The sequence below is a fragment of the Morone saxatilis genome, unplaced genomic scaffold (assembly GCF_004916995.1).
Source record: "Morone saxatilis isolate NCDOM2014 unplaced genomic scaffold, NCSU_SB_2.0 Contig20, whole genome shotgun sequence".
NCBI lineage: Eukaryota > Metazoa > Chordata > Actinopteri > Moronidae > Morone > Morone saxatilis.
Window position 1 is genome coordinate 13,494,238 of NW_023339763.1, and position 15,519 is coordinate 13,509,756.

The window sequence follows — 15,519 nt, forward strand, 5'->3', positions numbered from 1 at the left end:
GATATGAATGCATCACAGTTTTGCTCAGCAATACTAAAAATACTAAGATGACATTTTAAATGTGTCTATCTTTATCTGTCTGCAATTACTCTGTTCTTTATTCTGAGATTATTGCAGGAGTGATGACATGAAGTGAGCTGAGCGGGCGGATGGGAGAATGTGGGGGAAGGGAGGAAGGAGGGTGCAATAAGACCTTTACCAGGTCACAGAAGAGTGGAGAGGATACCTGAAGGTTAAGCTAAACTGTTGGGTAAACAAACACAACCCTGCAGTGCAGGCAGGTGTGTATGTTTGTGTGTGTGTGTGTGTGTGTGGTATCAAGGGTATTGTAACCTTTGTTATTGCAGCACGCAAATAAGAGCATTAGAGTGCAAACATTACCCTAATTGGTCATTTGGTTCCTTTTTTCCCAGGTTGTGTGCATAGATTAAATAGAACCTGCTATGAAGCACATGGGACCATCCCTTGCTGAGTGGGAGTGCATGTGCTTACACATACGGACGTTATGCTTCTGTAAACACATATGGTATTAATATATTCATATACAGTAGAAAACCCCCACACACCTCTGTCATGAACCTACATTTTGTCCAACAGAGCTTTTAGTCCCACTTCTCTTCCCTTTCTACTTTACACCAGTTTATCCCGCCCTTTGTGTAGAGGTCATGGATGTGTACGTACAGTACAACGCTCTGCTAGTCATGCACAGCACACAAAACCAGACATGCACGAACACACACATACAGTGTGATTGCCTCACTGGAGTCATTAGTGATAAACATGAGGTAATCATTACTAGTGGACATATTTTTAGACTCTAATTAAACGCTGGTCCTGCCGAGAGAGCACAGCATGTCACACACCCCTTGATGAGTGAGATACGTGACTCTAGTGCTCTTATTTTTCTCTCTGCTTACTTTTCTCAGCCAGATGTGTATGGTATGCTTCAGATACATAACTGCAGTCTTCAGTTCAGCTTTTCTTCATATCACAAAGTGTTTGAAAAGTCATGTCTTTATGTTTATGAGTGAGTCCCTCTAGGAAGTAAATCATATCTCAGTTACCTCTTCTGTCTTAAACTATGGGTCCTTTTATGGTAAAGTTCTACCCTTTTTTATGGCATATCTAGAAGAAGTATTGAGAAAGGAACTTTTTTTCTGATGGCAGAAAAATAAAGGAATAACAGTGTGAAATGGGTAAATGACAAACAGTTAGACAGACATTAGAAATTGACAGAAAAAGGGTTTAAGGAGAAATACGAGAAAGAGTTAGAGGGAGAGAGAGAGAGAGAGAGAAATGGAGTTTATTAGCCAGGTTGTTATAGACTGTCTTGCCGTTGTTTCCAAGGGAACAGCTATGCTGTGTGTGGAGGTTGCTGTAACCCCTGAATTCTCAGGCATTACTTTTGGATATGGGCTGAAATTGGCTGGGATATAACAGGATAACATCTAATCTCTTCAATTAGATCCACCAGGGGGCTTCCCACTGTGTGTGTGTCTGTCTGTATTAGCTTGCATGCTTTTGTGTGTGTGTGTGTGCATCGTGTGTGCATGTGTATTACAATCTGTTCTCATGCAATGGGCAAAAAGAACAATTTTGTTACAGAAATGTGTTGTCTGTCATAGAAAAATGTGGCATCCACTAATTGCAATGCATTACAGGCCAATGCAAGCAAAGAATTCATGTTGGGTGTGTTGAAAATATACTCTTTACATGAATGACTCTCTCTCTCTCTCTTTCCAATATGTACGCTTTTAGTGTCCTTTTCTCACACTCTTCAATAGCTATCTAAGTACATACTCAATACTCTTTACGTTAGCATACATAATGTATAATTATCTATGCTCAGCAGCACTCCTCAAAGTGCTGCACTTCAACCGATTTTCAGTCTTATTCTCTGCTATCCTCTTTCCCATCTGTCCTTGGGGCACAAAATGTGTTCCTCTCATCTCTTATGAGGCATAATTCTCTCTTTCCCACTCTGGGCCCTATCTTAACGAACTGAAACGCAAGTATCAAACGCAAAACGCAAGTAGCTTTGGTGGGCGGATCTCGGGCGCTGTTGCTATTATTGCCAGCGGGATAAATGACTCTTGCCGCCTGACGCAAATCTAAATGGGTTGGTCTGGAAGTAGCATAGCACTTACTCATAGGTGTGGTTTTGGCGTAACGTGCAATAAACCAATCAGAGCGTCATCTCACATTCCCTTTAAAAGCAGGCGCGCCTTGTTCCATGGCGGAATTGCTATTATAACGGCGGATTTGCCAGGCGCACGGGTTCGAGCAGTGGCAAGGCCCAGGCTGAGGAGGGGAGCGCGCAAAACACCAAGGTGCAGAGGATCCAGATCCCCACTACACGCCGTGGCAGGCATCGTCAGACCGGAGGACCACCCGTTCCTGCAGCTCCAGCCAAAACTGGGTTTTACATGCTGAGCGGGGAGCTGTCCGGGATGCGGCAAAGTATTAAGGCCCGTCTGGACCGTGGCGATGTGGGTGGGTTGCCTCTCAGGCGATCCCTCAAGTCTGGAGAAGGATTGCTGCAGCCATGGAGCGTGGGCCCCAAACGCACCCTGCTCCTGTTGTGCCCTTTCCTCCTCCCCACTCCATCTCCGTTCCACCCGCTCCACCAGGAGCCATCGCCATTGCCATTCCGAAAAAATAATATCATGTACATCATATTCCTTGGTAATTATGTGATGGTTTGGCAAAAACGGGAACTGCTTCCTTTGTAGATGAGAGAAGCAAAGTGTATGCCGTTGTGCACACGCTACATTATGGGCCAAGCGTGCGCCCTTAAAATAGCTCTGAATAAGCGGCCACTGGACTTTAGACTAGGTTTTTCCTGTCTGTTGCGGACCCCAATAGCACCAGGGGAACGCAAGTGTCATTCCCTAATTTGAAGAACGTGCTTAAGGACGTGCGTCTGTGGAGGGAAAATTCCAATGTGCGTCGAATGCAAAATAGGAATTATACAAGCGCCAGTGTACAAAGGCAATTGCGCCTGAGTGCAAGATAGAGCCCTCTGTCTGTCTGTCTACCCCTCTCACTGCCCCATACCCTTTTCTTGCAACACCTAGTACTGTGATCTGTATTAAGCAAATGCTGCTTAATCTCGTTATAACTGTTGCAGTGTTAGAACTAAACTGTAGAACATATGAAGTGTATATGAAGTGTATAAACGTACAATACTATAAGTAACTAACTTTTTAAACTCTGGTATATTGTTGTATCCTTATCCCGGCACATTGATGATATATGAAAAAGTTACAAGGCAAATGTTTTACATTGCTTAAACTGTGAAGAATAATTATTAATTATTTTTAGGATCAATAGTGTTTTGCAATTGCTTGTGAAATCTGCAGTATGCAAATGAGATTGGAAACTATAACGATATTATTTATTTAATATCATCTTTGCCTAAGAAGGAAGGAAGTATATTACCTGGCAACCCAACCACATTGGCCAGTCCCATGTTATTCCAGCAATGAAATCTCTATCAAGCTACTGTCTGTAAATTGAGCTTTGTTTCTGGGGTTGACTTTAGGTTATGTGACTTATGTGCTCTATTGGTCCTCCTGAGCATTTTGCTCATGCATGAAGACTGCAGGAGCAGTGCTCTTTGACCAAACCCATCCTTTGTACTTAAGAATATCATATATCTTTCAAGTCCAGGCCCAAGCAATTCAATGCTTGCATAGTCATTTCATATGCCTATGAACTATTTGGCTTGGATCTTGCAGGCGCTGTGAGGCTGCACTCCCTTTCCCCTTTGTTTTCTTCTATTAAGACATTTCTGGATCTTTCTCCACGTTGTTGCTCAGTCTTGGTACTATGGACTACGGAGAGCTACCATTCTGTATTCCTATACCCTTGAAAGATAAAAACAGATGGGAAGAAGGGTGATGTGTACAGTGTGGGACACTTTGCCTGTGTTCTAGTTGAGAAAGTGCTTGATTGTTCTGATTGACTTTGATCTGCAAAGTAGTTCACCTGCACCTCTCTGCTTGGCTACATGATTGCTGGACACCCTGGGATTTTGTCCCCGCAAGATGGTCGTGTTTTTAGATTCCCCTACAGGAACCAACATAGATGTACAGAGGCTCTATCCCCTTTTAGAGGTGTGGTTTGGTATGCCGGTTGTTGTGTTACTGTGTGATGTCAGGCATGCTTTTGCCTTCCTGCCCAACTGTGGATGGGTGGATGCCCCAATACATCCTTCTGCTGTAATAAACTCATGGGAGGAGGTCTAAATTTCTTGCTAGCCCCTTAAAGCCCACTCTTGTGTGCTTATTTGAAACACATACTAAAGATTTAAAGTTGTAAGTCTTTTTCTATATGACAAGGTGGAACTGCCTAAATGTAGATTTACATCAGTAATATAAAACCAACCAGTTTAATTAATTTATTATTATTCATTTCTTTATGCTCGTTTTATGTCATTTTTCACAAAAGCAGAACAAGTCCAGTGCACAGTGTCATTTGTGATATCATGCCAAATTGCTTGTAGAAATGTCTCACTCTAGTAACACCACCCCACCAACACCAACTCCCCGCCTAAGGTACTGCAAGCGGTCACCTTAAGAATGAGATAATCAATCATTAGGTGTAATCTGATGCTTTTCTCCCACACATCCCACACAGCTGTCTTGGGCCTTTGATTGCGATACATTCCAATATTCAGAGAACAGATAGTGAGCCTAGCATAGACATACACACATCATAAATGTACACACTCCAGTGGACAACACAGATTACATTAGCAGTCACAGTTTTCTTAGTAAAGGACACAGAAAGGACAAAGCATTTGTTTTTAACCAATTTGACACCAGGGTCTCATTCATCATTTAAACATTTTCTAAGAAAATGTTTCTTATTCAGTTGCAGTGTATCACAAACACCCATGAGCAGATGCATTTGTTAGTAGTTGTGTTAGATGTCCTTCTCTTTGTCTCTGATATTTCTTGCTCATTTATTACTAAACAGAGTCCATATGAAACCATTTAAAAGAAAAAAACACATTTTACATATTTTTTATTCATATTTACTTGAGCATTCACACGGTTCTCCATTTATGTGTTATCGGATTGATTTACTTTCGTTGAAAATACACACAAAGTGGTTGCTTTTGCCACATGAGGCAAGTCTAACATCCAACCATAATAGTCTCCACGAGGCACCACTTTCAGGACACTTAAATTTACAAGTGATCTTGCTAAAATGTTCTACTTACCCACAGGGAGCCAGGTGATTTCCAAATGCTCTTAAGTTAAAGCAATGCAATGTGAGTTAAAGCTAATATGCAAAGCAGCGTGCTGGACAATTTATTTTTCAAAACACTGAACGTTTGCCAGCATGCCTCTTTAATAATGTTAGGATTTTTTATTAAATTTATTTTATTTATTTTTTTATCATCAATCATCAATGTTATTTAAAAGAGAATGCTTCCTACAGTATGGGGAATGTGGTGGTGCAAATGTCTGAAGCTATCAATGAAGTATTGGTTGTCTATAAACCTTTCACATGTGTTCACATTTTGTAATTGTAACAAATTTCATATAAAAATCTTTTATACTATTAAATTATCTAAAAGATCTTGCATGACTTGAGCATCTAAATCATTGTGTTGATTGAAAAAAAAATCCCAAATTGGAATGATGGCAAAAAAAGAACAGAATCCGAGCAGCCAGGCATGGGAGGAAATTTGTCGGCAGCTGCCAGGGATGGTTAAAGATGCAGTTATTAAAAAACAGCACATGGAGGAAAATCCTAGATAATTAGCAAACTGAATTCCCTTGCCGTAGAGACTTATTTTAAAAATAAATGACCAGCATTACAAAATGACAGACTAAGCTGTCCGTATTACCAACTCAAGCAGTCTATCTGATGGAGCAGTCATTAGTTGTTAGAGCAAGCCAGATCTTCTACCTACGCAAGGGAAAAGTTAATCTGCCAGTTTTCTGTATGCCATGAGTGAAAAGCACTTGCGTGCGCATGCTTTTCTGCGATTGCTAAATTGTATAATCTGCCTAAAGATAGCCATAGCCCAGAGAAAGAGACATTACTGCACCACTGTCTAATTGGAATATATGGCAAGGACACTAAAAAAAAGAAAATGAGAGCTGTCACTCATCTCTGTCGTAGCTCAGCTACCATAACACTGGTCTTTTTTCAGAATCAGAATATGTCAAAACAGATCAGCCTCACTAGGGTTAAACTTAGAATATTTAATGTTTTTTAAATATGTTTTCATAATGACATTCAGATGCTGAACTACCGACGAGAGAAAAATGTCACGGTTTATGTTCTCAGAGTCGAGTTTTTCTTCCCTCCTTGGAATTGTCCCTCTTTCCTGTAAAGCTGTGCGACCTTTAAGTGTGGGCTAATCTCAGTTTGCCCGTCTGGCTGCTGGGCCTTAATCCACTGACTCTCTTTATTCTTTATTCAATCTCTTTATTCAACACTTAGACCCACACTAATCTTTATCCAACTAATGTTACACACCTGGCCTGTCTTACTCGCCCTCACTTTTCTCACAGACACAGGCACACATGCAAACAGTTGCCACTTTTTGTTCTCTCCAAATTGACATTTCTTACAGTAAATTGCTAGCATTGCATCGCCTAATATTCAAGATTTCCCTTTTTTTGTAGCGTCAGTGCAACACAGATAGTAATAAAGCATGTACGAGATACTCCGAAAATGGTGGAGGAAACAGAGGCTCCAGGTTGTATCAGACAGACTTTATTACTGTATTTGTTTAGGACTAGGGAGATAGCTATGTGGGAGTGAAAGACAACTTTAAATGAGGAGTCCTGGATATATTGTTTCTATGAAATAAAGACAAGAATGCTTACTTTCTCACTGATAGTTTTTAGGATGAGGCTATGAAATGCAATTAAAGAATTACAAATAAACATAATCTTTGTTCTCATGTGACAGCAGCGAAAAGCAAGATGGCTTTTGGATTGGGAGAGGTAGGATAAGGTCAGGAGGACCATTGGCTCAGTGGGTCCATTGCATTGGTACTGTAGAACAAATAGCTGCTCTATGCCTGTGTGTGTGTGTCTGAGTGTGTTTGGAGAGCAGGTGGGTAAGTCTTCTGTGAGTGGTGGGCTGTGAAACAGCTGTCTGAGACGATGACTGACGAAGATGGATGAGATGGCTACATAAGGCGCTGTCCACTAGCCCAGGGTACACACTGCCCTAAAGCAAGAAAATACAAACACACACACACATACACCTAAACGCACAGGTTACACACACGTAAACACACATTATGTCTCTATCTTAAAAACGTTCAGTCTTGTTAACACTTTTACATGCAGCAGAAATGCATTGCATCTCAGAAGGTAGCCTCGAAGCTCCACTGTGTCGCTGTGTTGCTGAACTGGCACCTAGAAAGAATGGCTGCTCTGAGATTAGCTAAATCTGAAAATCCTAATGCCATGCTTGTTTGTGCCAGCTGATACAGGACCAGACTCTCGCTGACATAAACACTGTGTTTACACACACATACACACTGAGCTAGCCTTACAGCTGACAGATAACATATTCATTGGATTTCTCTTCTTTTCTTTGTCAACTATGGTGTCACCCAGCGGTCAACACTCAGTTGAAGTTTTACACAAGCACACACACATGCATGAACACAGATCAGACAGATTTACCAATGGCATACTAGCTAATACCAAAGAGTTCTGTTTTATTTACTTGCTTGTAAGATGCAGTTATGAAGAGTGAAAGAATGAGGACTTGTGGGCGTATTTTATTTGTCTCCACCATTTCAGCTTTTGGAAGGGATGTTGAATTGTTGCTAGACAGGTAGACATATAAAAGGAGGCAGAAATAGAGACAGTAAGAGCAAAAGTGAGTCTAAGGCCAGGAGTACACACACGCATAGTCTTCTTAAGTAACGCACACTCACACACACACACAAACACACAGAAAGTGAGAGGAGCTGTCGCTCGTCACTGCCAGTCACTTAGTCACAGAGGCGTGGACAGCCACCTTGTACAGACTACATTTATATAGGGAATACAAGGACAGAGAGGCATGGCGAGGGTGAAAGAGGCAGAGAGACAGTGGGCTAGAGAGCAAAACATATGGCAGCAATCAAAGAAATATAGTATAATATGATATGCCAAAGCATACCATAAGGTTTTTAAATTTGTGATCTACATTTCAGGAAGCCACTTGTTTCCATAATGCCACCAGAGTATGAAAATCAACACATAGAGTTTGGAAAGTTTGTCGCTGTGGGTAAATGCTAGGGTGAGGCTAAACAGCCGCTTCAGCATTATTGTTAAGTGATTGCAAAGTGGTTGTTTGGGTGTTTATCGATGGGTGCTTGGTGGTCACAGAAGATAAATACATTGTCACCTGGCCAAATTGTATGATTATATCACATACATAGATGGATAGATCTTTATTGTCATTATTAACATTAACATTTGATATGTTAAATATGATTTTAGAAATATTTACACAGGATCAAAGCGCATATTGTTGAAATTTAAGTTGTTCTGAATCCAGTGGTACCAAGCTTTTTATACAACTCCTTGTAGTAGATACAGCAATTTGTGTAACATAGTATATTAAGTCATTTGTAGGGGTTACTCATTTTATCCCATAAGAATACATTATAAAATGTCTCTTTGGTCTACACAATTAAAATACTGTTCTAATACTGTGTTGTTGTTCTAGAGGTGTTTACTTAGAAAAGAAAAATCAACATTTGTGGTTAGCGCGTTTTGCATTTTTCATGGCCAGTTACTCCTACATGCTTGGAATGGGAGGGCGAGCCAAATGGTGTTGTAATTTGCAACTTCACCACTAGACACAACTAAACCCTACACACTGGTGCTGTGAGTACTGTAAATAATTACTTCACTATGGACAGTGAATATAAAAATAACTATATGAAAAGACAAACATTAAAAACTAGACTAAGTGACCTAACAGTGGTGCAATGCAATGGTGGTAGAATAAAAATAGATGCAATAGAAAACCTTGTTGGTAAACTGTGACCTCCCTTTTAGAAAATAACAGAGCCAACTTCCCTCTGAGTTATATAAAGAAGATTGTTATGATTCCATTTATAAACATGCTGCTTTTTAGGGCCTTTGTGTTTACATTTCATCTCTCAGGTTCATCACTGCAGATAATAATAATGCCCACCACTGCATTTTATATGGTACGGTAAGTTGGTCTTCTCTGATTTAGAGACACAATAACCATTGCCTGTCTTTATTGCTTTGGAACCCTGTTCCATATTTAAGCTGATTCACCTGACTTCTCACCAGAGCTCATGGAAGCCAAATCAAAATCAGACCAAAATAAAATCCTTATACACTGCTTTAACTTCAAGACCATTATAGTCATCACCATATACTTGCCTGAAAATGCCTTTATTTAGCCTGCATTCAGTTTTTCTATTATTCTGGTCAGTTGGTGTTTGGGGTGGAAAGATGCTTCACTGGAATTTTCATGAAAAACGTACAACACAGATCACTTCCAGCAGCACAGGTTTACTCAATGAGCCGCTTATTTTGATGTGTCATGTTTTACTTTGTCATGTGTATTGTTTAAAGGAGGAGTTCAATGCTGAGAAAGTGGCTGGATAGAAATGATAAGATGCATACTGGTGTATTAAAGATAAAAATAATACATAGTTTTATAGAACATTAAAATGTCCGGTAGACAAAGAAAACAAAAAAGGAGCTGTGTTTGGTGTTAAAGAGATACAACAGGTCAGGCCTCAGGGGCTAACTAACTAGACCCTTGCCCTATATGGTCAAAGTGCTTCTTACCATTCTTATATCTGCTGTCAGATGAAAGTAAGCATGACAGGATATTTAATGTGTTTCTACAAATTTCCACTCTGAACTATCTATTCTTTTATACACTCTTTATTGAGAATATACTGCTTGAATCATGACAAAATACCTGTGTTATTTAATCCCGTGCCTCCACTGCTTGTGAACCTGTCAGCTCCCTTGTATTGTTGCCATCCTCCCCCTCTCTTATACCGTATTTTCACTGCATGGTACAAGTCAGCTCGACTCCCTCGCTCTGCAGAGCATCAATTAATTCTGGGTCTGGTCAGAGAGACGTCACTAGAATGGTCACCAGTGTCTGAAATTCGACCAGTAGTCACCAGCACTTTTTGTCCACAGGAGATGGCGGTATGCATACGGCCATCTCCTGGTGGTTCTAGCACCCACGCACCCCTAAACACCCACGTAGTCCTTTATGTTTTTTTCCCACTGACATTCTGTAAGGAAATCTGAGATTGGGTAGTGTTCACTGCATCACATAGCTAGCTTAACACCGAGAAAACAATGCTGAAAATGTTGGTTAGGGTTAGGATTCATATGAATTGGGGTAATGACACATTTTGGTCCGATTCAGGCACTGATTGTCACTTACGAAACACAAAGGAGTCGTCTTGTCTTCTACGCTCTGATCTAGGATTTCCCAGAGTCCCAAAGTTTTCAGCTGTCTTTTTTCCTGCTGTATTCAGCCTTTTTATAGAACAAAGTTTGTCTCCTTGCTGTGACAAAAAGCCATCCCTTTGATATCCTCCATTGTTCCTGTGATTGTGTCGTGTTGAAAATTATGTCAAAGCAGCTCCAAGCACCGTCACTATGATGTCCTGCATACGTTGAGGGGGTACTATCTGCAGTTGAAAACAAAAAAGAAAAGTACCTGGTACCAACAGTGAGTGGAGTCGAGTTGAGCCAAGCCATACCACGCAGCGGAAACACGGCATTATATTCACCAGCTGATGTGAGGCAAGGCTGCCTTGTAGTGCCTGCTGTCTATTTACTCCCATTCAGGGGATTCACTTGAGAGGCCACAGCTCAAATAAATTCACTCAACAGCCACTGCTCAGTAGGGACCTCTCCCTTCCCCGCTCGCTTGCTCATTCTCTCTCCGCCTTTCCCACTACCTCCCTCTGACTTCTCTATTCTTTCTCTGCGTCTGTTTCTGCATTTGTTCATTTCTGTTTATTTCCCTGTCTGTCTGTCCCCCTGACTTAGTGCCATTCTGTCCACGGCCTTTCGGTTTTTCTCCTTCAAACTGATGTAGCAACACTTTGGTTTAACACCAGAGCAATCACCCAGCACAATGGGAAACTGTGGTGCTGGAGGACTTAAAATAGGATCTGTTGGGTTGCTTAAAACAAGTGTTACTTAAAACAATGTCATTTCTTTCAGATGACTTTGGTTGTGTAGTTTGAAGGTGTTTGTGTGGCAGTAGCGGAGAGATGTGGCACAGCTGCATATGTTAGCTTGGTATACAGAAAGGTAAACCCATGCAGAATCCATGTCTTTTTTTCTTCAAAGCTTTTGACCATTGATTATTCAGTACATTTCAAAAGCAGGATGTATTCCTCAGAGTTTATTTGTTTCTTTTTTTTTTTTTTCAAAAAGGCACATACTGAACGTGCACATAGACTCACAAATATACACACGTGTGCACACACCAGACACCTGATCTTGTGTTTCTCATTTCCAGAAGGAGCATGAATAAAACAGGAGTGCAGAGACTTAGTGAGAAGCAGTGAGAGACATGGGGTGTACTGGCAGATCACTCTGCAGCAGCGGCAGTGTGTTCGTGCCACAATCTCTGTGTTTGGACTTACGGATTACAGTAGCTTGGACACTGACTGCTCAGAGAATACACACTTTTTTGCTAACCTGTCTGTACAAACACACACATGCACACACCAACACACAAGTGTAGACACCCATGTGTACACACACCTGCTACACACCACACTATCCATGCCAAACAATATACTTCCTGCAAGAAATACTGAGTTTATTAGGACATTTTATATACTGTGCAGTAGCTATGGTTTGTTATTTTTCCTTAACCAAGTGATAATAAGAAGGGAATGTGGTCATTATAGTTATTTCTAATGGTATAATTAAAAAATCATGTGGCCTCATCATCCTTAGATTATCTATTTTATCCAACATTCACCCATCAGTTAAATGATAATAGACATTTAAAAAGGAGATGGTCATCTTTTCTGCAAATAGCAACAGATTCTCTATTACTATATATATCAGAAATTCAATTCTGTGCCATTCCCCCTTAAAAATATTGACATCAGTAGAAGACTGAAACCGTGTGTGTGTGTGTGTGTGTGTGTGTGTGTCCATCTATCTACTTGCTCTCTTAGCTGGTCTCCAAATCAATACTTCAAAATCTCCAGGGTTTCTTTGCCCTGCTAGTGAAGCAGTTATGAATTCTGAAGACTCAGCTGACTGAACCCCTGACCCTGAAAATCGCCCACTGAATAGAAATGAATGCTGCCACTATGTTATTTCAGTCTCTGTAAACAAATAGAATGTGGAACGTGAAAAAATGCAATGCCTTTCAGTGCTTTTAATATTTTATCCTCCTGAACGACCTCAATTCTCTGAAGGTCTGGAAGATGAGTCTCGTTTCAAAGTGAGATGTCCACTTTTTGGAAAGAAAAGTGACACCTATTCTGAAAGCATGACTGATGGCAAAAGGTAAAAATAAACTGTCAGACTTTTTTAAGTTTTTTATGGCTTAAATCCTTGGCTAAAGAAATGTTTACAGGTAGTTTATTGAAGTACTGAGTAAGTAACCTAAATTTAATATTTCAGAAATGTACACATGAACATGTTACCAAAATAAGTTGGAGTATTAATCTTTTTTCCCCCTTGATGTTAAGAGCTTTTTAATAATTAAAACGACATTAGAGCCCTGTTTCTCAAAAGCATTGGAAGACTGTCAAATCCATACACACCCTCTTAAGCTTAACAGCCGTTTCTCAACTGCATTGATGAATTGAGGGCCAGATCCTGAAAGCACACATATATCAGTGTTGTTTTAGTTTATTACTCTAGTATCCCAACATATTTATAGGTTGTCATTTTTTTATTTTGAAGAAAACAAACAAAACTTAAAGTGTGTAACATTTAGGGGGATCTATTGGCACAAATTGAATATAATCTGCATAATTATGTTTCCATTTGTGTATAATCACCTGAATATAGAAACCATTATGTTTCTGTTACCTTAGAATGAGCCTTTTATATCTACAGATGCTATGGGTCACCTTCCATCATGTTGAACTGCCAGGTTTCTACAGTAGTCCAGAAGGGGCGAACCAAACACTCGCTCTAGATAGGGGTGTTCAGGTTCTTCGCCACCATAGTTTCTCCTTCACACTTGGGAGGGTGAAGCAAGGGAGTTGCAATCTGCAACTACACTGTTCAATGCCAATAGATCCTACACACTAGACCTTTAAAATATGCTATATATACTATTTGCAGGATCTAATTGTGAGTGGGTTAACCTTATTTCATACTGTGCCCTATAGGCTGTTCACTTGTACTCAGTTGAGTATGTGAGCGTTTGGGTGTTTAAGTGTGTTTGTCTTTACTCACAAGTGTGTGCGTGCAGCTTGGCTCGCAAGTTTGCCAGATAAGAGGAGCAGTGGGAAGCCTATGAAAGCTTAATGCGCAGCTTCATATTTAAAAGGAAGTGCATTAGGAGCTCTGTGCCCCCATCAGTCCTCTCACAGCATCCCACTCCTGCCTGCAGCCCTGCTGAAATCCCTCTCAAAACCAGCGACCCCAGCTCACTCCACCTCTGTCGCAGCAATGGAATGCAGTCACGAATGAATGAGTACGCATTTAGTTGGAAATTTCCTCTCAATAGCTCAGTTCAAGTTAGCAAATGCAGCTCAAGTGAGCCAATATGTTGCTGACAGTGGGCAGAGGAATTGGCAGACAATCATGTTTTTGTTTGAATTTCATTTGATATAACTTTAGGAATTGAGCTGAAAGGTAGCAAACACTAAACCTCATCAGTCGTAAGTCAAATAAATGCCCTGGTTCATTTGAATGGATATTGAAAACTAGTAAAGGAATTTGATGGCCAACTACTAAATGGTATGTGAATTTAATTTCTCAAAGTGACTGTGATGGAACTTTTGCAAAATGGCAGCTACTGTGGTCACAAGTGGCATTTACAGGACAATGATAAGTGACAATAAGGGCGTTTTCTCCGGACCAAGGTTCGGACCAAGGTTCAGTGTTTGTTACATTGTATAAAGTTTGATCCCGTTATTTTCGGTTTCAACATAGTAATTTTGCTAGCCGCACTAAAGAACTTTCCATGACATACCTACGGCGTGTCGTCCACCGCACCGTACGTGTGTTGCGTCTCCCTTTGATTGGTGAGTAGATGGGTGTGCGTATGACGTTGGCGTGTTGGTCCCCACCCCCCCAACCAATTTTTTTTGGCGAGTAAGTTCCCCCCCCTTTTTTTTTTTTTCCCGTAATGAATGGAAAAAAAAAAAATGAAAAAAAAATTGAAAAAAAAAAGGGCCAAAAATAATCCCGAAAAAATTGGGGCGTTTTTTTTTTTTATTAAAAAATTGGTAAAAAAAAAAAAAATTTTTTTACTTTAAAACAGCAAGCCAACAAAAAAAAAAAAACCGGTCCAGCCAAAAACCAAAACCCTTTTTGCAAAAGCCAAAACCAAAAAATACTCCAAAAAGAAAGAAAAAAATTTTTTTAAAACGTTTCCTCAACGGTAGTTTGGCCAAAAAAAGTAAAAAAAATAAAAAAAAAAATCCGTTCCCGCCGACAGGAAAAAAAGGAAGAAAATTTTAAAAAAATTTTTGAAAAATGGAAAAATTGAAAAAATTTTTTTAAAAATTTAAAATTTAAAAACCATGGTTAATCCCTTCCCTTTTTTTTTTCCAACCCTCCCTTCCCCCAAAAAACGTAAACCTTCCCACCCCACAAAAACTTTAAAAAAATTTTTTTTTTTTTTTGGCTTTTTTGGGGTTTTTTCCTTGGGCGGGGGGTTTTTTTTTTTTTTTTTTTCTTTTTTCGTTTTTTTTTTTTTTCTTTCCACTTCCCTATGGTACTTAAATTTGGCCCCATTAAAATAAAAAAAACGTTAAAAAATAAAAAAACCAATAAAATTATAACCGTAAAATAATTTATAACTTCCTGTAAAAAATTGGGGGTTCCACGGGAAAAAAAGTTCCCCCCCCCGAACCCAATCCCCCCCAAAAAAGGTGTTTTTTTCCAATACTTTGTAAAAACCGGAAAACCCGAAAACCCAAAAAAAAAAAAATGGGGTTTTTTCCCCCAAAGTTTTTTGAATCCGGAACCCGAGAAAAACCAAAACCTTTCTTTTTTTAAAAGTTCGGACCAAAAAAAATATTTTTTTGGGTTTCCCTTTTTTTTTGAATCCGCCGGAAACCCCCGTGGGTTTCCCCCGCCGTTGCAAAAAACCCTTTTTTTCCTTTCAACCCTTAACCCCAATTTTTTTGGTTCGGAACCAAAAAAAACTTTGAAAAAAAAGTTAAGAGACAACCAAAATTAAAAAATAATTAAATTAAAAATATAAATATAACTTTTTTTTAAATTATTTGTTTTTTTGTAAAATTTCAGTTTTTTTTTTTTTTGCAATTTTTTGTAAAAAAGGTTTGGGGGGAAAAGGAAACCCTGGTTT

The 15,519-nt window shown here is 39.7% G+C and overlaps 1 protein-coding gene across 1 annotated transcript in view; it reads left to right on the plus strand.

Annotated features, from left to right (window-relative positions):
• The first annotated feature begins 780 nt into the window (after positions 1–780).
• Positions 781–15,519, plus strand: part of cadm2a (cell adhesion molecule 2a) — a 122,137-nt gene continuing 107,398 nt past the window's right edge. Inside the window, exons 1-2 of the mRNA XM_035666869.1 lie at positions 781–785; positions 2,270–2,668. Coding sequence (XP_035522762.1) covers positions 781–785; positions 2,270–2,668 — 404 coding nt within the window. The remainder of the gene's footprint in view (positions 786–2,269; positions 2,669–15,519) is intronic.